This window comes from Balaenoptera ricei, chromosome 6 (genome assembly GCF_028023285.1).
Source record: "Balaenoptera ricei isolate mBalRic1 chromosome 6, mBalRic1.hap2, whole genome shotgun sequence".
NCBI classification, from domain to species: Eukaryota; Metazoa; Chordata; class Mammalia; order Artiodactyla; family Balaenopteridae; genus Balaenoptera; species Balaenoptera ricei.
This window is the reverse complement of record NC_082644.1, coordinates 89,798,087-89,821,765: the sequence shown is the minus strand read 5'-3', so window position 1 is coordinate 89,821,765 and position 23,679 is coordinate 89,798,087. Positions and strand designations below refer to the sequence as shown.

The 23,679-nt window shown below is 43.0% G+C and overlaps 1 protein-coding gene across 3 annotated transcripts in view; it reads left to right on the top strand.

Moving 5' to 3' along the window:
- The window catches only part of ANKS6 (ankyrin repeat and sterile alpha motif domain containing 6), a 61,657-nt gene extending 47,688 nt beyond the window's left edge, over window positions 1–13,969 (top strand). For all 3 annotated transcript variants that reach the window (XM_059925148.1, XM_059925147.1, XM_059925149.1), the window contains exon 15: window positions 8,566–13,969. In XM_059925148.1, the coding sequence (XP_059781131.1) occupies window positions 8,566–8,670 (105 nt within the window). In that variant the 3' untranslated portion in view covers window positions 8,671–13,969. The remainder of the gene's footprint in view (window positions 1–8,565) is intronic.
- Window positions 13,970–23,679: the final 9,710 nt, after the last annotated feature.

Sequence of the window (23,679 nt, the reverse complement as noted above, 5' to 3'; positions counted from 1 at the left end):
CACATCCCACTCCTCTAGGTCATCGCAAAGCACCGAGCCAATCTCCCTATGCTATGCTGCTGCTTCCCACCTGCCAACTATTTTACATTCGGTAGTGTATATATGTCGATGCTACTCCCACTTCGCCCCAGCTTTGCCCTCCCAACCCATGTCATCAAGTCCATTCTCTATGTCTACCTCTTTTTTCCTGCCCTGCAACTAGGTTCATCAGTACCATCTTTTTTTTTTTCTAGATTCCATATATATGCATTAGCATACAGTATTTGTTTTTCTCTTTCTGACTTACTTCACTCTGTATGACAGACTCTAGGTCCATCCACCTCACTACAAATAACTCAATTTCGTTTCTTTTTATGGCTGAGTAATATTCTATTGTATATATGTGCCACATCTTCTTTATCCATTCATCTGTCGATAGGCATTTAGGTTGGTTCCATGTCCTGGCTATTGTAAATAGTGCTGCAGTGAACATTGTGGTGCATTGTGGTGGTCTCTTTTTGAATTATGGTTTTCTCAGGGTATATGCCCAGTAGTGGGATTGCTGGGTCATATGGTAGTTCTATTTTTAATTTTTTACGGCGCCTCCATACTGTTTTCCACAGTGGTTGTATCAATTTACATTCCCACCAACAGTGCAGGAGGGCTCCCTTTTCACCACACCCTTTCCAGCATTTATTGTTTCTAGCTTTTTTGATAATGGCCATTCTGACCGGTGTGAGGTGATACCTCATTGTAGTTTTGATTTGCATTTCTCTGATAATTAGTGATGTTGAGCATCCTTTCATGTGCCTCTTGGCCATGTCTTCCTTGGTGAAATGTCTATTTAGGTCTTCTGCCCATTTTTTAACTGGATTGTTTGTTTTTTTGATATTAAGTTCCATGAGCTGTTTCTATATTTTGGAGATTAATCCTTTGTTTGTTGTTTCATTTGCAAATATTGTCTCCCATTCTGAGGGTTTTTTTTTTTGTCTTGTCTTTTTGTCTTTTTGTCTTGTTTATGGTTTCCTTTGCTGTGCAAAAGCTTTTAAGTTCAATTAAGTCCCATTTGTTTATTTTTGTTTTTATTTCTGTTACTCTAGGAGTGGGTCAAAAAAGATCTTGCTGTGGTTTATGTCAAAGAGTGTGTTTTTCCTATGTTTTCCTCTAAAAGTTTTATAGTGTCTGGTCTTGCATTTAGGTCTTTAATCCATTTGGAGTTTATTTTTGTGTATGGTGTTAGGTAGTGTTCTAATTTCATTCTTTTACATGTAGCTGTCCAGTTTTCCCAGCACCATTTATTGAAGAGGCTATCTTTTCTCCATTGTATATTCTTGCCTCCTTTGTCGTAAATTAGGTGCCCATATGTGTGTGGGTTTATCTCTGGGCATTCTATCCTGTACCATTGATCTACATTTCTGTTTTTCTGCCAGTACCATACTGTCTTGATTACTGTAGCTTTGTGGTATAGTTTGAAGTCGGGGCGCCTGATTCGTCCAACTCCGTTTTTCCTTCTCAAGATTGCTTTGGCTATTCGGGTCTTCTTCTCCATATGAATTGTAAGATTTTTTGTTCTAATTCTGTGAAGAATGACATTGGTAGTTTGATAGGGATTGCATTGAATCTGTAGATTGCTTTGGGTAGTATAGTCATTTTCACAGCGTTGATTCTTCCAATCTAGGAACATGGTCTATCTCTCCATCTGTTTGTATCATCTTTAATTTCTTTCATCAGTGTCTTATAATTTTCTGCATATAGGTCTTTTGTTTCCTTAGGTGGGTTTATTCCTAGGTATTTTATTCTTTTTGTTGCAATGGTAAATGGGAGTGTTTCCTTAATTTCTCTTTCTGATTTTTCGTTGTTGGTGTATAGGAATGCCAGAGATTTCTGTGCATTAATTTTGTATCCTGCAACCTTACCAAATTCATTGATTAGTTCTAGTAGTTTTCTAGTGGCATATTTAGGATTTTCTATATATAGAATCATGTCATCTGCAAACAGTGACAGTTTTATTTCTTCTTTTCCAATTTGTATTCCTTTTATTTCTTTTTCTTCTCTGATTGCTGTGGCTAAGACTTCCAAAACTATGTGGAATAAGAGTGGCAAGAGTGGACATCCTTGTCTTGTTCCTGATCCTAGTGGAAATGCTTTCAGTGTTTGACCATTGAGTATGATGCTTGCTGTGGGTTTGTCATATATGGCCTTTATTATGTTGAGGTAGGTTCCCTCTATGCCCATTTTCTGGAGAGTTTTTGTCATAAATGGGTGTTGAATTTTGTCAAAAGCTTTTTCTGCATCTATTGAGATGATCATGTGGTTCTTATTCCTTAATTTGTTAGTGTGGTGTATCACGTTGATTGATTTGTGTATATTGAAGAATCCTTGCATCCCTGGGGTAAATCCCACTTGATCATGGTGTATGATCCTTTTAATGTGCTGTTGGATTCTGTTTGGTAGTATTTTGTTCAGGATTTTTGCATCTATGTTCATCACTGATACTGATCTATAATTTTTTTGTGTGATATCTTTTTCTGGTTTTGGTATCAGGGTGATGGTGGCTTCGTAGAATGAATTTGGGAGTGTTTCTCCCTCTGCAATTTTTTGGAAGAGTTTGAGAAGGATAGGTGCTAGCTCTTCTCTAAATGTTTGATAGAATTTGCCTGTGAAGCCTTCTGATCCTGGACTTTTGTTTGTTGGAAGATTTTTAGTTGCAGCTTCAATTTCATTACATGTGATAGGTCTGTTTATATTTTCTAATTCTTCCTGGTTCAGTCTTGGAAAATTGTACCTTTCCAAGAATTTGTCCATTTCTTCATGGTTGTCCATTTTATTGGCATATAGTTGTTTGTAGTAGTCTCTTATAATCCTTTGTATTTCTGCAGTGTCAGTTGTGATTTCTGCTTTTTCATTTCTAATTTTATTGATTTGTGTTCTCTCCCTTTTTTTCTTGATGAGTGTGGCTAAGAGTTTATCAATTTTGTTTATCTTTTCAAAGAACCAGCTTTTAGTTTTATTGATCTTTGCTATTGTTTTCTTCGTTTCTATTTCATTTATTTCTGCTCTGATCTTTATGATTTCTTTCCTTCTACTGACTTTGGGTTTTCTTTGTTCTTCTTTCTCTAGTTATTTTAAGTGTAGGGTTAGATTGTTTATTTGAGATTTTTCTTGTTTCTTGAGGTGAGATTGAATTGCTATAAACTTCTGTCTTAGAACTGCTTTTGCTGCGTCCCATAGGTTTTGGGTTGTCATGTTTTCATTGTCATTTGTGTCTACGTATTTTTAATTTCTTCTTTGATTTCTTCAGTGATCTCTTGGTTATTTAGTAGTGCATGGTTTAGCCTCCATGTGTTTGTGTTTTTTGCAGTTTTTTCCTGTAATTAATTTCCAATCTCATAGTGTTGTGGTCAGAAAAGGTGCTTGATACGATTTCAATTTTCTTGAATTTTCTGAGGCTTGATTTGTGACCCAAGATGTGATCTATCCTGGAGAATGTTCCATGTGTACTTGAGAAGAAAGTGTATTCTGCCACTTTTGGGTGGAATGTTCTATGAATATCAGTTAGATCTATCTGGTCCATTGTGTCATTTAAAGCTGTGTTTCCTTATTTATTTTCTGCTTGGATGATCTGTCCATTGGTGTAAGTGGGGTGTTAAAGTCCCCTACTATTACTGTGTACTGTTGATTTCTCCTTTCATGGTTGTTAGCATTTGCCTTATGTATTGAGGTGCTCCTCTGTTGGGTACATAAACATTTATAATTGTTATATCTTCTTCTTGGATTAATCCTTTGATCATTTTGCAGTGTCCCTCCTTATCTCTTGTAACAGTCTTTATTTTAAAGTCTACTTAATCTGATACGAGTATTGCTACTCCAGCTTTCTTTTGATTTCCATTTGCATGAAATATCTTTTTCCATCCCTTCACTTTCAGTCTGTATGTGTCCCTAGGTCTGAAGTGGGTCTCTTGTAGACAGCATATATATGGGTCTTGTTTTTGTATTCATTCAGCCAGTCTATGTCTTTTGGTTGGGACATTTAATCCATTTACATTCAAGGTTATTATTGATATGTATGTTCCTATTACCATTTTCCTAATTGTTTTGGGTTTGTTTTCGTGGGTCTTTTTCTTCTCTTGTGTTTCCCGCTTAGAGGAGTTTCTTTAGCATTTGTTGTAAAGCTGGTTTGGTGGTGCTGAATTCTCTTAGCTTTTGCTTGTCTGAAAAGCTTTTGACTTCTCCACCAAATCTGAATGAGATCCTTGCTGGGTAGAGTAATCTTGGTTGTAGGTTTTTCTCTTTCATCACTTTAAGTATATCCTGCCACTCCCTTCTGGCCTGCAGAGGTTCCACTGAAAAATCAGCTGATAACCTTATGGGGATTGCTTTGTATGTTATTTTTTGTTTTTCCCTTGCTGCTTTTAATATTTTTTCTTTGAATTTAATTTTTGTTAGTTTGATTAATATGTGCCTTGGTGTGTTTTTCCTAGGGTTTATCCTGTATGGGACTCTCTGTGCTTCCTGGACTTGGGTGACTATTTCCTTTCCCATGTTAGGGAAGTTTTCAACTATAATCTCTTCAGATATTTTCTCAGACCCTTTCTTTTTCTCTTCTTCTTCTGGGACCCCTATAATTCGAATGTTGGTGCATTTAGTGTTGTTCCAGAGGTCTCTGAGGTTGTCTTCAATTCTTTTCATTCTTCTTTCTTTATTCTGCTCCTTGGCAGTTATTTCCACCATTTTGTCTTCCAGCTCACTTATTCGTTCTTTTGCCTCAGTTATTCTGTTATTGATTCCTTCTAGTGTATTTTTCATTTCAGTTATTGTGTTGTTCATCTCTGTTTGTTTTTCTTTAGTTCTTTTAGATCTTTGTTAAAGATTTCTTGTATTTTCTCAATCTGTGCTTCCATTCTATTTCCGAGATTCTGGATCATCTTTACTATCATTACTCTGAATTCTTTTTCAGGTAGATTGCCTGTTTCCTCTTCATTTATTTGGTCTTGTAGGTTTTTACCTTGCTCCTTCATTTGTGACATGTTTTTTTGCCGTCTCCTTTTTTTTTTTCTTTATGAGTGGGATTGTATTCCTGTTTTACTGGTTGTTTGGCCTGAGGCTTCCAACACTGGAGTTTGTAGGCTATTGGGTAGAGCTGGGTCTTGGTGCTGAGATGGGGACTTCTGTGAGACCTCACTCCGGTGAATATTCCCTGGGGTCTGAGGTTCTCTGTTAGTCCAGTGGTTTGGACTCGGAGCTCCCACCACAGGAGCTTCCGCCTGACCTCAGGCTCACAAACCAAGATCCCGCAAGCCACATGGAGTGGCAAAAAAAAAAAGGGGCAGGATGGCGGGAGGCCTTGGCTGTGGAGGGCGGGGCCTAAGCAAGGGCGAGGCAAGGTTTGGGTGGTGGATGGGGCCAATGCTCAGGACCCACAGGGCTGGAAAAGGCCCTGGGGGCTGTGGGGGGTGGGGCTTAGGCTCAAAGAACAGAAGGGACACAGGTGTGCCCCCCACCTCTGGTCTCAGAGGGCAGGGGACCTCACCTGGGAGCCCAGCAGGCTTCCTGTGCCTGAGTGGGCAGGGCAGTCGCCCTCCATTCCTCTCCTGCTCCTCCTGGGTTGGCCCCTCCCACCTGCCACTCCTGATCTCCCCAGCCTCCCTCCTATGCCCCCAGGGCCCACACCGGCTGGATGGGGCTTTGGAGTGGGGGGAACCGGCTTGGGAACTCAGCAGGCTCCCCAGCCCATGTGGGCCTGGCGATCGCCCTCCGCTCTTCTCCCGCTCTTCCCGCAGGGTCCCTCCCACCTGCCTCTCCTGATCTCCCTGGCCTCAGGGGCGCTGATCCTGTCTGGCCTCCACTTCTCTTTCCCCCCTCAGTCCCCCTACGTCCTACCTGTTCACTCTCGGGTTCCTCCCGTCTCCTTGGGCGTCAGAGTCCCCCACCAGCGGCCAGCAGGCGCCCTAGTTGTGGGGAGACGCTAACTCCGCGTCTTCCCACACCACCATCTTGACTCTGCCTCCTCAAAATTTTTTTTTTTAATGAATATTCGCCCAAAACCTGGCTCAGCCATAAAAATATCAGCAAAGCAGTGTGGACCCTCAGCCTGCAAATCATTTGACTTCCAGGTGAGCCTACCCCAGTATCCGAGTTGTGATATATACTCAAGTCAGCTTATTAGTCTGTTAGTTTCAGACAAGTGCTATATTGGAGAAGGTTAATCAGAAATGATGGCCTGAGTTTCACCTTTCATCAGTCCTAAGCCATTGCTTCTTTCCATTCCCATTTTTTTGTGATTATTCAAAGTTGTGCATATTTGTCTTACTAAATTTGCACAGTGCCAAAAAGGTGAAAAAAACTTTCAAAGGAGTCACGATCCAACCACCCAGAGGCCAGCACTGTTCATATTTGGTAAGATTGCTCTGCAGCGTTTTGTGCTGAATGTTTTTCTTTATGTGGCTGAGATAAATTTGGATCTATAATTTTACATTCTACTTACTTTGTTTAACAGTAAATATATGCAGTTACCCATGTCATTAAGAATTCTTTTAATATAATAAAACAAATTTGCAAGGATGTACTAAAATTATTTTTTTTAATCCCTACTTGTTGGATATGTAGATATCCAAACGTTCTATAAATAGTGCTACAGTGAGCAACTTCGTGTATAAGGCTTCCTAATTATCTCCTCAGAATAGATGTCTAAAAAAAGTGAAATTATGAAGTCAAAGAGTCTAAGTCAACGTATATGGTACTTTGTCCTGAAATACCTTCCAGCAGGAGCCAGTGAACACCCCCACCAGCTGTGTTTATAAGTTCCAGTGTCACCCTTGCCAGCATTGGGTACTACCAATTTGCTTTTTAAATTTTATTAATTTGATAGGCCGAGAAGTATGCCTTGTGTTGGTTTGTATTTCTTTAACTACTAGATAGACTGAACATTTTTTCTACTTTTAATGGCCATTTGCTTTTTTTCCTTTTGAGAATTATCAGGGAGGTCCTTTGAAACTTGGGGGTTTTTAAAGGGCAGTTATCATTATCATCTTCAATCAGTTGTGGATGCAGGGAGTGATTATGGTTTTCATCATCTATGGCTCCCTCCTGAGGTTAGGAAGCATAGTGTGCTGGAACCCTGTCTCGCCCTGACCTCATTTCTCAGGCAATTAAGGCTAAGGTGGTGTCTAATAATGACATGGCTGTCATCCCCTCTATTTATTTTTTAGCCCTCTGCAGTTTGCACAGTGTCACCCCGTTCATTATCTCAGGTTGAGATTCATCACAGCCCCAGCATGTGATACCATCCCCCTTTTACAGATACAGAAACTCAGAAGCATGGGGTCATGCCTGGGACAGAGTGAGTAGTGGATTAGGGATTCGGGGTCCTCTGACCCCACCTCCCCACATCCAATGCTCTCTCCTCTTCCCTGCTGCCTTTAGGTGTGTGTTGATGGAATCCTGAGGGCACTTTCCCAGCTGTCTTGGAAGAATGACTTGGAAGGATTGTGTGAAGGGAGACTCTTCTGCCCTCCCAAGTGTCCAGGAGGCCTCGTCAGCACTAGAGGTTCTCTGCTTGGGGATCTGGAAAGGGCAGTCCATGAAATAAAAGAAGAGAAAGTTTAAAGTCTAGGCTCATTTGGTGGAGGCTTTTTTTTTTTTTTTCCACTCTTGGCAGAAAACAGTCTGCCAGAGATTATTCATTTTTAATTTGCTTTACATTTTGACCACATTTATTTCTTGGTTTAAAAAATATATGTTTAATCTACACTGCTGCCCTCTGAGGTCAGGATATGCCGGCATCCTGCTGCCCACCCACAGCCCAATGTCAGCAGCAACCATCTGAGGTACAATTATCATCCTCGTTTTATAGATGAGGAAATTAAGGCCCAGAGAGATGAAGTATCTTGCTCAAGGTCACCCAGCTAGTAAATGGGAGGGTTGGGATTTGAGCCCAGGCTGTGTGATTCCAGTCTCTGTTCTTCACCTCTATATATCACTGCCTCTCGCCTACGTATTCAGTGAAGATGTTCTTTGGGCTTAAAAAAAATCCACATCCCCCCTCTTTTCCCATCTCAAAATATGTGTGTAAAGGGCAGCAACTAGGAGGGGGGTGTCTTCAAGGATGGGGTGAGAAGTAAATCACTGTGAAGACGAATCTGTCATCTTTTGGACAAAGGGGAGTAAAGGCAGTTCAAACTCTCACTCTGTATCAGTAAGTTCGGCTCCCTCTGAAGTCCCTGGAGATATGAGGGCTGGAAAGATGCACAGGGCAGGGTAGGAGACGTCCCTTCCGGGCCGAGTGACCCAGGGCAAGTCATTCTTGCTCCCTGGGTTCTGCTGCCCTTCCTCATCTGGGAAATTGGACCCCTGCATCTTGGGGGCCTCTCCAGCCCTGGCATGCTGTGTTTGTGGGTGCTGGGGGAGATTCTGACTCAGGATGTTTTTATTAAACTCAGTACTCTTTCAATTAGGTAATTTGTTTTCCCCAAGACGCCCATGGTTTTTTCAAGTATAAGTTAAGCGTTAAACAGCACTGTGTCAACTGAATTAATGGTTAAAAGATTTAACAAGACTCTCTGTATCTGTCTTCAATTTCCTCCACAGGGACGCGAGAGACAAATTTTACAGGAAACCATTCACAACTTCCACTCTTCCTTCGAGAGCAGCGCCAGCAACACCAGGGCCCCTGGAAACAATCCCTGTACGTGACCTTTCTTCCTGTGGTCACCAACGTGAGCTTTCTGAATCGCAGTACCCCCTTCACATGGCCGGTGCTCCAGCCACCATCAGACCTTTCCCATTCCCTGAAACACTATGTTTTTGTCACACCGCTGTGCCTTAGTCCTTCTGCCTGGAACACCTGTCTTCCTTTCCCTGCTGTAGTAGTTGGTGATGCTTGTTGCTATAACAAACTCCAACACAGTAGAGACTTACGCTCCCATACAATCCAGTATGGCTGCATCCGCTCGGCAGAAGCACACGGTGATTCAGGGACCCAGCTCCTTTCATCTGTGGCTCTGCCATTCCTGGGGCCTCGGAGGCTTTGTTTCTGGCCGGCAGAGGGGAAGGGGATGGTGAAGAAGGCACAGCCATCTCTTCACTGCTTTGCTCTTAACTGCTCACATTCCATTGGTTCCTCCTGCTCACATTCTGTCGGCCACTCATAGTCACGTGGCCCCACGTGTAGTCGTTGTTCAGGTAGTGGCTTCACAGCAACAACTCTGTACTTAGATGGGGGAGCACATATTTTGGCAGTAGGTTAGCCACTCTTCCACATCTTCCCTTAGAACTTCTAGCTTGTCCCTAATGGTCCAAGTCACCTATCAGATGAAGCCTTTCTCAACTCCCTTACACAGAACTAACTCCTCCAGCCTCTGGGGCCCTTACTGCTCTGTGTGGTAGCTCTGCTCTAGCACTTCACTGCACCTGCTGCAGCCAGCGTACAACAGCTGTTCAGGATGTATATGTTGAATACGTATTTCTTTCTTGCAAAGACAGCCTTTTATGTAGGAAAAATGGCGAGGCCCAAGGTGTGATCTTGAGGGATCCCTTTTCCTTCCTGGCCTTCAGTTTCCTTGTCTTTCGACAGGCAAGACAATGCTCTGATATTCCACGCTGCTCACCCCATATCACAGTAGGGCTTTTCCACTTTGAGTGGGAGCAGAAGACCCTAATATATTACATTGTAGAAGGACTTGGGTACTCACATTTTCTAGGCAAAGAAGTGAAGAATTTAGAATTTCTTCTAAGGCTACATTCCTCAGAAGGGAATCAGCCTGTGTAGTTTTCTACCGTGTCATATTCTATGAAAGGGACTCTGACTTTTGAGTCCAGTAGGTTTCTGAAATGTCTTCAAGTGCGTAATTCATTCGACCAGCACCTCTGGGTGCTGGGGGTGCAGAGATGAGTCAGAGCCAGTCCCCACCCTTGAGGACCTGGACAGCAAGAGAAGAAAGGAATGGTGGTCCCAGCCTCGAGGGGCAGCACGGAAGAGTGGAGAGAGCGTGTGCTCTGGACTCAGGCTCAGGGTTCTGGTTCAGCCCTGAGGCTAGCCAGCTGTGTGGCCAGGGACGGATAAGTCGGCGCTTAGAGCCAGTGTGCGTCAAACACTTGGTCTGTGGGACATGCGCAATGGATAGCGGCCTTTGCAGAGTTCTCATCTTTACCGTGAGCTCTGCCTGGCCGCATGCTGGTCTCCTTGGGAGATGTGGCCTCTCATCTCTCCCTCCCCCGGCCGTGAGTGCCCATTCACCCTCTGCTGGCTTCTAGAGGGAGTCCTGACCATGTTGCCTGGAGGCCTCATCGTGTTCTCCCTCTGTCTGTTGATCTAATGGGTGCTGTTCCTCCTTCATCCTCCCATCTTCCCACCCATAAAAGCCAGCTTCCCACATGACTGGAGAGAAGAGGCTTTGTTTTAGCCATCACTGACAGACACCTTTATAAATGTTCCTCGCATCCCAACCTTCTTTAAGGAGACACAGTCATTGAGCACCTACTGTGTGCAGCAGCTGGAACCCAGTGTCATCTGTCCTCACCAGAAGCCTGGAGGCTTCTGGAGGCTTCTGGAGGCTGGCATGGTTTAACCTCATCCTGCACGCCGGGGAAACAGACACGGAGGACTGGAGCTGCATGCCAGTTCCCCAGCCCGGAAGGAGTAGAGCTGGCGGAGAACCGGATCTAGTGGGCTCTGAGCCCATGCTTTTGCCACCAATTCCTATAGACTCCTGGGGCTAGAGGCACCAGGGATTCTCGCTGTTTTAATGTACTCATATCTTCAGAGGCTGTCGATAGGCCTAGGGTTGTTTGCCCCTGGAATACACATGGGCCCCTGAGTGAGGTGCTGTGAGGTTTTTTGCCCACTCTTTGCTGTCCTTCTGGTCTTTTCATCACCCCTATATTTGTGCAGCTTTCACTTGGGTAAGTTTGATTGAATCCCTATGATTGAATACCTGTGATACACAGGAGCTGTGCTGGGGGTCAGCATTCCACAAATGCACACCTCCACGATCTCATCTAATGACCCCAGACAGAGCAGGGCTTATTATTCTCATTTTGCAGATGGGAAAACAGGCTCAGGACAGATGCCTTTTTTGTCTTTTTCACTGGATTCAGTGGTTCTAAGGTTTTTTCTCCCAGGCAGTTTGTGGGCTGGTTGGTGAGAGATCCCTGGCACCCTTTCCGGACCATGATCACCCCCTTCCTGGTGATACTCTAGGAGGCTATTCTGGTCCACAGTGTTTTCCTTGCTTGATGACCATCAGCATTTCCCAAAGTGTGTTCCTTGGAACCCTAGTTCCACAGGATGTTAATAGGTTTTTCATAAAGAAGAAAAAGGGGGAGGAAATGTATACATGACAGTGGGGTGAGGCTCTGTGATCAATAAGTTTGGCAGACACTGGGTTAAAGCCCAGTTACATGATGCTTGCTGCAGGACACCTCAGAATCCTTATCACGCCACACATGGGGGCGTGTCTCTTCAAGGGGGCCATGCAGCTTGTAGCATTTCCCATATGTTAGATCACAGAATGCTGTTTCATGGCACTCTTGCAAGACTGAGGTTCATTGGACACCATTAGGGAAGCCCTGCTTTGACTGGGCAGTGGCAGTCATGAGGCCTCACAGCACCTGGGAGTGGGCCCAAGGGGCCCTCGAGGCCTTCAGCTGGATCAGGGGTCTTTGGTAATTGCTTCTTTTCTTTCCAGCAGCTCTCTGCTTGGCAGTGGGACATCACGGTGAGGGAGTCCCCTGACTGAGAGAACCAGGATCCTGCTCACAGGGCTCTGCATCCAGGGCATGTCCTGCAGGGTCAGGGACATCATTTCCCAGTGTTGTTGCAGTGTCCTGCCTGGCAAGTGCTGGGTGTCTAAGCCCTGTCCCCCCAATGGCCAGGAGAAGGTTCCCACCTCCCTGCTTCAGTGCCAGACCATTACATGGAGGCTGCAAGTTTTGGCAGGAAAACATTTACTTTTTCATTCACTACATATTTACTGAGCATTTCACCCTGTGCCCACCCTGTGCTTGTGCTTTGGATCCAGAGATGAAAAACACTCATCTCTGCCCTCAAAGAATCCACAGTATCTTAGAGGAGACAAGCATGTAAGTCAGACGTTGTAGTGCCTGTAAGGAGTCTTACAGTAAAGGCGTGTGCTGGGCCCACAGCTCTGAGGACGTCGTGCGTGATGGCTCAGGTTCGGCCTGGGTGGGCCCCATTGGAAAGACTGGGTCTGAAAGGGTAAGTCAGCACAGCTGGCAGGTGGGGAAGAGAAAGGGCTCCCCAGATGGGGGGACAGTGTGTGAGAAGGCAGGCGGCATATAACAGTTCTGGGTTAAATATTATCGGGGGTTAAGTTAGATACCTGTTATTCCAATTTTTGGTTCTTTTCTTTGAAATGCATAGCAGCAGTCTGTTACCTGGAAGAGCACTGAATCTATAGTCAGTCCTAGCACTGGGTTTTGGCTCAGCCACTTCTTAATGGGTAACATATTTCTTCCATTCCTTGAACCTCAGTTTCCCTTTCAGTTACAGGGGGATAGTACTCCCCAAGGCACTGAGGATCAGATGAAGGTGAAAGCCCTTTTCACACCATGTGGAGCTCTGCAGATGTGAGAAATCTCCATGATGGTCACCTGTTTGAAATCCTCTGTTTCTGTTTCTCCCCCGCCCCACCCCGCCTCCCGCTTGCCCTGCTGTAGCCAGGGCTGGGTGGGCAAGGCCAGAAGCAGCAGCCTCCAGCCAGAGGTGGCAGCAGCTTAGGTGGCTCTGCTGGTATCGGAGCCCCGAGGAAGTGAGGGTTGGTGGTGAATCCCCACCCTCCAGCTGTGGCTGACTCTGGTGTTTGTGTCACTGGGATTCCCAGCAAGGTGGACAGAAAGAAGGGAGGCCTTCCAGCCTGATCACAGGGGCTGATCCAGGGGGCAGAGAGGAAGCAGGAAACCCCTCCAGTTTGCTCTTGCCTCAGAGCTGCCTAAGGACAGTGCCGTGCAGGCCAGGCCCGGGCTAGACAGCTGTGAACATCTACGCTGACCTTCCAAGAAAGCACCTCTTGAGGGCTTGGGACCCTTCCTGGGAAGATTCTGCAGCCCAGACTGAAGGTGTTGTGAAGCACCATCTGTGCTTTGTTCAGGCAAGGTAATCATGTCTCATTAACCAACAGATCCTGTTCAGCATGTAAGGAGACCTGATGCTTTCCCTGACAAAGTCGATACCAGATTCTGAAGGACTGGCCAGGGACTGAATCTCCTCCCTGGGGGAGGTGGGTGGTGAGTTCCCTCTTCAGCTTCCTTTCTAAGGTGGGGACCCCCCAGGGCCCCTCCTCAGGGCCCTCCCTACCCAGTGGGTTGAGCCAGCCCCCATGAGTCTTAGTTCCTGTTGGAGCTGCTTCCCTAGGGCTCATAGACACAGGGCATGGCCATCCTCTTCTGGGAGACCTTGTTCCCACTGTCCAGGTGGCTGGGGTAGGGTTTGGCCTCAGCAGGGCCACTGGATCCTTTGATAAGAGACCAAGGTGCTGTTTTGTTTCAGCTCTACTGTGTGTTTCCATGTTCCTTAACATCCAACACTTCTTTTTGTTACTATTTTATTGTTTTTCCATACAGGGATTTGATTCTTTGAAGGATTTTTGTTTGCCAAATGTATATTAAATAATGGTGAGTTTGTCTTCTCACTTTGATTTTGCTCATCGAAGGTATAAAATGCTGCTCAGATTTCTTCCAGTGAGAACTGTTATGGAGCAAGTGCCTATGGTGTGCTGGGCGCTTCCATTGCCTCACCTCCTTCATGATAATCTTGTGAGGCAGCCTTAAAACCCCCTTTCTACCAATTTGGTGAGTGTGGCACACAGATATTAACCTCACCAAGGTCACCTTGTAACAGGCGATGGTCGATTTGAATGCAGGCCTCATCTGTCACTTCTCTCCATGCTGTCTTGCTGCCTTTCAGCACAGAGAGAAATGTTGAATTGGGATAAGCCCAGCCAACACAAAACAAATAAAACCTTGTTAGTCTGTATGGCTTGTTCACAATTTCTTTTTTTTTTTTTTTGGTGGGGCGGTGTTTATGAAATACTATAATACTATACATATATGGCTTGGAGATTCTCTTTGTTTCTGCTGAGAGTCTTTACAAGTCGGGGGCTCCCTCATCTCCACCTCTTCTGCTCTCAGTGTCTCATGTTGGCTGTGCTCAGCCCTATAGAGCATTCAGGAAGCAGAAGGTAGCATGGGTCCCAGGCCCAAAACAGGAGGAATGAGGCCAAGGTCTGTGGGGCCCCAGAGTGGGGAGCAAAGATACTGGGGAGACCATGGGAGTAGGGCCAGCACTCCATGAGGAAGAACATTCCAGGGACCAGGGCTACCTAGAAGGGAGAGCATCCCCCAGATGAGCCCCAGAGGCTGGTCAAGCCCAGGGCAGCTGGAGAGGGGAACTCAGACTTTAGATGAAGATTGGACCAGGCAAGTGGTTCCCAAACGACCCAATGGTGGAGGTGATAGGAGAAAAACAAGTACAAGGCAATGAGTTTACCTGACACTAAATATACTCATTTTATGGGTTTGGCCTTGATCCTGACACAAGTCCCTATTACTTTGAGGGGAGAGGGTGGTGGTAGTGGTGGTTTTAGTTTCATGGATGTGTGAAATCCGAAAGTCTGAGAAACATTGCTCTAGGTCACCTTTGAGGTCCCTTCCAGCCTCCTGAGTCTGTGAAAATCTATAAAAAGAAGGGGGAGTGGTTCCTCAGTAAGTTAAACATCGAACAACCATATGACCCAGCAACTCTACTCCTAGGTAATATACCCAAAAGAATTGAAAATAGGTATTCAAATAAAAACTTGTATGCAGATATTCATAGCAGCACAATTCACAACAGCCACAAGGTGGTAATAATCCAGATGGCCATCAACAGATGAATGGATAAACAAAATTTGGGATTGTCCACACAATGGAATATTGCTCAGCCATGGAAGTAGTGATCCACACTACAACATGGAGGAAACTTGAAAACATTGTGCTAAGTGAAAGAAGCCAGACACAAAAGACCACGTATTATGTGATTCCATTTATATGAAATGTACAGAATAGGCCAATCCATAGGGATGGAAAGCTGAGATTTGGGGACTGAGGAAATGGGGAGCCACTGCTTAATGGGTAGGCGATTTCCTTTTGGGGTCATGAAAAAGTTCTGGAACTAGATAATGGTGATGGTGGTACAACATTGTGGATGTGCTTAATGCCAGGCCACACTTTAAAATGGGTAAAATGGTAAGTTTTATATATTTTTTGCTATAATTTTAAAAGAAGGAAGAAAAGGGGAGCTCATGACCTGGCTGGTCTTCCACCCTTCTGTCAGTGTTCACCTTCTCCACCTTGTCCTTCAAGGTGAAGGATACATCACCATTGTAGGGTCTTGCTCTCCCTCCCCTCTCCCCCCCTCCCCCCGACACGTGTACGTATACACACCTTTCTGTCCCCTTCATCAGAGGGGTCTAGATGGGCTGCCGGTCTCAACCAGAGCCCCACACAGAAAATGCTCAGGAATAAGGTGGGGCCGCCCTTGTCCTGGCTCTGCGGGAGGCAAGCCCCTCGGGAAGGTGGGAACGCTCCCTGAGGCACCACGTGCTCCCGGCCCTCCAGCTACTCCTCTGGCTCTCATTTCCTATCTCCACGGGGCTGGGGGCTTCCCCGCTTCACTTGCTCGCAGCTCTTTCAACAGAATAATTGTCTTCACTTTCCTCACAATAAGAAACACTCCCTTTGGGTCACAGACGACGGTTTTCTGAAGCGCTTCGGCGTTGGCCTCGACACTCGCTCCACCGAGGGGCCCCAGCCCCAGCGACGCCCACTTCCGCCCACTTCCGCCCACTTCCGCCACCAGCCCCTGCGCTTCCGGTGACACGGCCCCAGCTTTTCTCCGCGCAGTCCCGCTTTCTCTGCCGTGTCACAGGTGTCCCTCCCGATACCAGTGCCTAAACCACGTTCTGCAGGCAGTGGCCACGCAGAGTCTTCTCCTGCGGAACCCGGCCTGTGAGCTGGGGCTTTGTAAGTGTCAGGCTGCGCGTGTGTGGAGAGGAACTTCAGCCATAAAGAAGGACCTAGGACTGGAGACTTCACACTAATGTTCCCGCAGGTTCTGTAGCTTGACTTCATCCGTGAGGGGGCCTCAGGGCAAACTGATTTTACTAACTCCTCATGAGGGACAGTGGCCGAGAACCTGAGTCAGACAGAATCCTCCGAGGGAATGTCCGTCAGGCCACCTGGAGCCGCAGGCTCGCGGGGAGGCCGTGTGCATGGTGACAGCTTCCTCAGGTAAGCGAACTCTGTTTCTCGCCGTCGGACGGAACGAGGGTTGACGCACTCATTCAGCAGACAGCCGCTGATGGGGCACTGGGGATGCCCAGAGGGCAAATCAAAGCCCCTGACTTTGTGGAGCTTATGATCCACTGGGGTGATGATAATCCTGGCTCCCAGGGCAGGACAAGGGTTAACTGAGATAATGCGAGTCAAGTGCTCAGCACTGTGCCGGGTACAGGATAAGTGTCTTGGGGCATCAGCCGGTTCTAATTGCTCATTCCCTCTCCCCGTTCCTTGAGGGTCAGGGCCACATGAGCTCTTCCTCACCAGCTGCAATGCAGGGGGACGTTGTGCTCTGCTGGGGCCGCAACTCATTAACGCAGCCGCGTTAATGAACCCTGAGCTGGTAGCAGTCAGAGGAGCTAGGTTATGGACCTGCGACAGGGCCAGGGATGCACCGGCCAAATGAACTGAAAGAATGACGGAAAATATTTGTTTATTGCATAGCAATGAATTTAACACACGTAACTCAGTTTACAACCCACAATTGTATAAGGAAGAATTTAAAGCAAAGAAAGAATTGGAGAAAAAAAGCACAAGATGCAGACTGTGTTCTTTAGACCTGTGGAATAGCTGTCTCTACTTTGATCCACTTAGCATTCTTGGATCACGTTGTTTTTTTGTGGTTTTTTTTTTTTTACTTATAAGTTTTATTTTTATTTTTAAACAATTGTACAAGTCATTATCAGTGAGTATAATTTGATATACATAATGTAACACACTGACGTTTTTACATCTATTGAGCTTCAAGATCAGATATAGCTTTCCCCAGAGTCCCGTGGGGGTTCCAGGATGCACAGAGCCTGGGACTGTGGCCCTAAGGAGCCCTTGCCTGGCAGAAATTTCCCACCCGGAAAAAACCTCCCTGCTGACATTTCCAGTGGGCTTTCCAAGTTTCTTGAACTTTCAACTAAGCTTATAACCGGAGGCCTATGGGTATTGCACTCTGCTTTATTTGTTTGTTTGTTTGTTTGCTTATTTGAAGTATAGTTGATTTACAATATTGTGTTATTTTCTGTGTACAGCAAATTGATTCAGTTATTCTTTTTCATATTCTTTTTCTGTTATAGTTTATTACAAGATATTGAATATAGTTCCCTGTGCTATACAGTAGGACCTTGTTGTTTATCTATTTTATATATAGTAGTTTGTATCTGCTAACCCCAAACTCCTAATTTATCCCTCCTTCCTCCTTTCCTCTTTGGTAACCATAAGTTTCTATGTCTATGAGTCTGTTTTGTAAATAAGTTCATTGGTATCATATTTTAGATTCCACATATAATGAGTATCATATGGTATTTGTCTTTGGTTTCCTTCACTTAGTGTGATAATCTCTAGGCCCATCCATGTTGCTGGAAATGGCATTATTTCATTCTTTTTTATGGCTGTGTAGTATTCCACTGTATGTATATATGTATGTGGATATATATATATCACATCTTCTTTATCCATTCATCTGTTGATGGACATTTAGGTTGCTTCCATGTCTTCGCTATTGTAAATAGTGCTGCTATGAGCATAGAGATGCAAGTATCTTTTCGAATTACAGTTTTCCTCTTTTCTGGATATATGCCCAGGAATAGGATTGATGGATCATGTGGTAGCTCTATTTTTAGGTTTTTTTAATTTAACATCTTTATTGGAGTATAATTGCTTTACAATGGTGTGTTAGTTTCAGCTTTATAACAAAGTGAATCAGTTATACTTATACATATGTTCGCATATCTCTTCCCTCTTGCATCTCCCTCCCTCCCACCTTCCCTATCCCACCCCTCTAGGTGGTCACAAAGCAGCGAGCTGATCTCCCTGTGCTATGCAGTTGCTTCCCACTAGCTATCTATTTTACGTTTGGTAGTGTATATATGTCCATGCCACTCTCTCACTTTGTCACAGCTTACCCTTCTCCCTCCCCATATCCTCAAGTCCATTCTCTAGTAGGTCTGTGTCTTTATTCCTGTCTTGCCCCTAGGTTCTTCATGACTTTTTTTTTTTTCCTTAGATTCCATATATATGTGTTAGCATACTGTATTTGTTTTTCTCTTTCTGACTTACTTCACTCTGTATGACAGACTCTTAACTCCATCCACCTCACTACAAATACATCCATTTCGTTTCTTTTTATGGCTGAGTAATATTCCATTGTATATATGTGCCACATCTTCTTTATCCATTCATCCGATGATGGACACTTAGGTTGCTTCCATGTCCTGGCTATTGTAAATAGAGCTGCAATGAACATTGTGGTACAGGACTCTTTTTGAATTATGGTTTTCTCAGGGTATATACCCAGTAGTGGGATTGCTGGGTCGTATGGTAGTTCTATTTTTAGTTTTTTAAGGAACCTCCATACTGTTTTCCATAGTGCCTGCACCAATTTACATTACAGTGTAAGAGGGTTCCCTTTTCTCCACATTCTCTCCAGCATTTATTGTTTGTAGACTTTTTAATGATGGCCATTCTGACCCGTGTGAGGTGATACCTCATTGTAGTTTTGATTTGCATTTCTCTAATGATTAGCAATGTCGAGCATCTTTTCATGTGCCTGCCATCTATATGTCTTCTTTGGAGAAATGTCTATTTAGATCTTCTGCTCATTTTTTGATTGGATTTTTTTGTTGTTTTCTTATTCAGTTGTATGAGCTGTTTGTATATTTTGGAAATTAAGCCCTTGTCGGTCATATCATTTGCAAATATTTTCTCCCAGTCTTTAGATTAGTCTTTTCGTTTTGTTTATGGTTTCCTTTGCTGTGCAAAAGCTTATAAGTTTGATTAGATCCCATTTGTTTATTTTTGCTTTTATTTCTATTGCCTTGGGAGACTGATGTAAGAAAACATTGCTACGATTTACATCAGAGAGTGTTTTGCCAGTGTTCTCTTCTAGGATTTTTATGGGGTCATGTCTTATATTTAAGTCTTTAAGCCATTTTGAGTTTATTTTTGTGTATGGTGTGAGGGAGTATTCTAACTTCATTGGTTTACATGCGGCTGTCCAGCTTTCCCCCACCAGTTGCTAAAGAGACTGTCTTTTCTCCACTGTATATTCTTGTCTCCTTTGTCAGAGTTTAATTGACTGTAGGTGTGTGGGTTTATTTCTGGGCTCTCTGTTCTGTTCCATTGATCCGTATGTCTGTTTTTTTTTTGCCAATACCACACTGTTTTGATTACTGTCGCTTTGTAGTATTGTCTGAAGTCTGGGAGCATTATGCCTCCAACTTTGTTCTTTTTCCTCAAGATTGCTTTGGCAATTCTGGGACTTTTATGGTTCCATATAAATTTTAGGATTATTTGTTCTAGTTATGTAAAAAATGTCATGGGTAATTTGATAGAGATCACGTTAAATCTGTAGATTGCTTTGGATAGTAAGGCCATTTTAACAATATTAATTCTTCCAATCCAAGAGCATGGGATAACTTTCCATTTCTTTGAATCGTCTTCAGTTTCCTTTATCAATGTTTTATAGTTCTCAGCATAAAGGTCTTTTACCTCCTTGGTCAGGTTTATTCCTAAGTATTTTTTTAATGCAATTTTAAAAGGGATTGTTTTTTTTTTTTACTTTCCCTTTCCGATATTTCATTGTTAGTGTAAAGAAATGCAACCGGTTTCTGTATGTTAATCTTGTTTCCTGCTACCTTACTGAATTCGTTTATCAGTTCTAATAGTTTTTGTGTGAAGTCTTTAGGGTTTTCTAAATATAATATCATGTCATCTGCATATAGTGACAATTTTACCTCTTCCCTACCAATTCGAATACCTTTTATTTCTTTTTCTTGTCTATTTGCTCTGGCTAGGACTTCCAATACTGTGTTGAATAGAAGAGGTAAGAGTGGGAATCCTTGTGTTGTTCCAGATTTTAGCAGGAAGTCTTTCAGCTTTTCACCATTGAGTATTTTATTTTATTTTATTTTATTTAAAAAATTTCTTTTTAAAGATTTTTTTTTGATGTGGACCATTTTTAAAGTCTTTATTGAATTTGTTATAATATTGCTTCTGTTTTATGTTTTGGTTTTTTGGCTGCGAGGCACATGGGATCTTAGCTCCCCGATCAGGGATTGAGCCTACACCCCCTGCACTGGAAGGCAAAGTCTTAACCACTGGACTGCCAGGGAAGTCCCACCGTTGAATATTATATTGGCTGTGGGTTTGTCATAAATAGCTTTTTTTATGTTGAGATATGTTCCCTCTATACCCACTTTGGTAAGAGTGTTTGTCATGAGTGGATGTTGAATTTTATCAAATGCTTTTTCTGCATCTATTGAGATGATCTTGTGCTTTTTGTCTTTTCTTTTGTTGATGCAGTGTATCACATTGATTGATTTGCATATGTTGAACCATCCTTTTGACCCTGGGATGAATCCAACTTGATCGTGGTGTATGTTCTTTTTTATGTGTTGTTGGATTCAGTTTGCTAATATTTTGTTGAGAACTTTGCATCTATATTCACCAAAGATATTGGCCTGTAATTTTCTTTTTTGGAAGTGTTTTTGTCTGGTTTGGGTATCAGGGTGATGGTGGCTTCATAGAATGAATTTGGGAGTGTTCCCTCCTCTTCAGTTTTTTGAAAGAGTTTGAGAAGGATCAGTGTAAGTTCTTTGGTAAAAGAAGAAAACATATATCCAGGTACAGGAAGCACAGAGATGAAACAAGTGAACCCAAACAGACCTACACCAAGACATATTATAATTAAAATGACAAAAGTTAAAGATAAAGAGAGAATTCTAAAGGCAGCAAGAGAAAAACAAAGAGTTAATTACAAGGGAACCCCTATAAGGCTGTCAGCTGATTTCTCTACAGAAATGTTGCAGGCCAGAAGGGAGTGGCAAGATATATTCAAAGTCCTGAAAGGGAAAAACCTGCAGCCTAGGATACTCTACCCAGCAAGATTATCACTTAGAATAGAAGGAGAGATAAAGAATTTCTCAGACAAGTAAAAACTAAAAGAATACAGCAATACTAAACCAATCCTAAAAGAAATCTTGAAAGGTCTTCTCTGAATAGAAAAGAAGAAAGAATCTATAGGGAAGAGAAAATCACAATTGGAAAGTAAATCACTTAAATAAACCAGTATATAGATTAAAAAATTTTTTTTAATTTGTGAAAATTCTGATAACTACAATGGACAGCAAAAGGATGAACATGAAGATGTAAAAGAGGACATCAAACTCATAAAATGTGGGGGAGGGGAGTATGAAAATGCAGATTTTTTTTTTTTAAGAATGTGTTTGAGCCTATATGACTACCAGTCTAAAACAAGTAGATATAGTAATGGGTTAACATACTTGAAAAACAGAGTAACCACAAATCAAAAACACGATAGACTCACAAAAACCAAAAAGAAGAGAACTCAAGCATAATACAAAAGAAAACCATCAATCCACAAAAGGAAAAACAAAAAGAAAAAGAAAGGAACAGAGAAGAAGTACAAAATCAAATGAAAAACAAGGTTTAAAATGACAATAAATGTATATCTATTGGGACTTCCCTGGTGGTCCAGTGGCTAAAACTCTGCACTCCCAATGCAGGGGGCCTGGGCTCGATCCCTGGTCAGGGAACTAGATCCCACATACTGCAGCTAAGAGTTTGCGTGCCACAACTAAAGATCCTACATGCTGCAACTAAAAAAGATCCCGCATGCTGCAACTAAAGATCCCGCATGCAGCAATGAAGATCACCCATGCAGCAAGGAAGACCCCACATGCTGCAACTAAGACCCAGTGCAGCCAAATAAATAAATAAATACTTTAAAAAAATAATTAAAAAATATATGTATCAATAATTACCTTAAATATCAATGGGCTAAATGCTCCAATCAAAAGACATAGGAATGGCAGGTTGGATAATAAAACAAGAGCCTACAATATGCTGCCTACAAGAGACCCACTTTAGGACAGAGGACACCAATAGGTTGAAAGTGAGAAGGTGGAAAAAGATATATCATGCAAATGGAAATGACAAGAAAGTGGGAGTAGCAATACTCACATCACACAAAATAGACTTTCAAACAAAGGCCATAAAGAAAGATAAATAAGGATACTATATAATGATAAAGGGATCAATATGAGAAGATGATTAACACCTATTAACATACATGTGCCCAATATAAGAGCACCTAAATACATAAAACAGATACTAACAGACATAAAGGGACTAACAGACATACAATAATAGTGGGAGACTTTAACACCCCACTGAGATCAATGGACAGATCTTCCAGACAGAAAATCAATAAGGCAACAGAGATTCTAAATGACACAGTAGAACAGTTAGACTTAATTGATATTTTTAGGACATTACATCCAAAAAAGAATACACATTCTTTTCAAGTACACATGGAACATTCTCTAAGATAAACCACATACTAGGACACAAAACAAGCCTCAACGAATTTAGGAGGATAGAAATTATTTCAAGCATCTTTTCTGACCACAACAGCATGAAACTATAAATGAACCACAGAAAGAGAAACGAGGGAAAAATGTTTACATGGAGACTAAGCAGCATGCTATTAAAAAACCAATGAGTCAACAATGAAATCAAAGAGGAAATTTAAAAATACCTTGAGACAAATGACAAAGTACAACCTTACAGAATCTATGGGATGCAGCAAAAGCAGTCCTAAGAGGGAAGTTCATAGTGATACAGGCCTTCCTCAAAAAACAAGAAAAATCTCAAATAAACCTAACCTACCACTTAAAAGAATTGGAAAAAGAAGAACAAACAAAACCTAAAATCAGTAGAAGGAAATAAATAATAAAGATCAGAGAGGAAATAAATAAAATAGAGATTAAAAATAATAGAAAAAAATTAATAAAACCAAGAGCTGGTTTTTTTGAAAGGGTAAACAAAATTGACAAACCTCTGGGCAGGCTCACCAAGAAAAAAAGAGAGGACCCAAATAAACAAAATAAGAAATGAAAGAGGAGAAATAACAGCCGATACTGCAGAAATACAAAAAACCATAAGAGAATACTATGAACAAGTATATGCCAACAAATTGGACAACCTAGAAGAAATGGACAAGTTTCTAAAAACATACAGCCCACCAAAACTTAATCAAGAAGAAATAGATAATCTGAACAGACCAATCAGTAGAAGTGAAATTGAATCTGTAAACAAAAGTCTAGGACTGGATGGCTTCACTGGGCACTCTGCATTATTGATTGTTAATAACACTTGAATGGTGGTTTCCTCACTATAGCCTTGGTTCTCAAAGAGTGGTCCATGGACCAGGAGCTTTGGCATCCCCTGGGCACTTGTAAGAAATGCCTCCCTGAGCCAAAATCTGCATCTTCACAAGGTCCCCAGTGGATGCATATGCACACTGCAGTGTGAGAGAGGGTCCCTCCAAGGCACCTTCTGTGCACTAGTCTCATC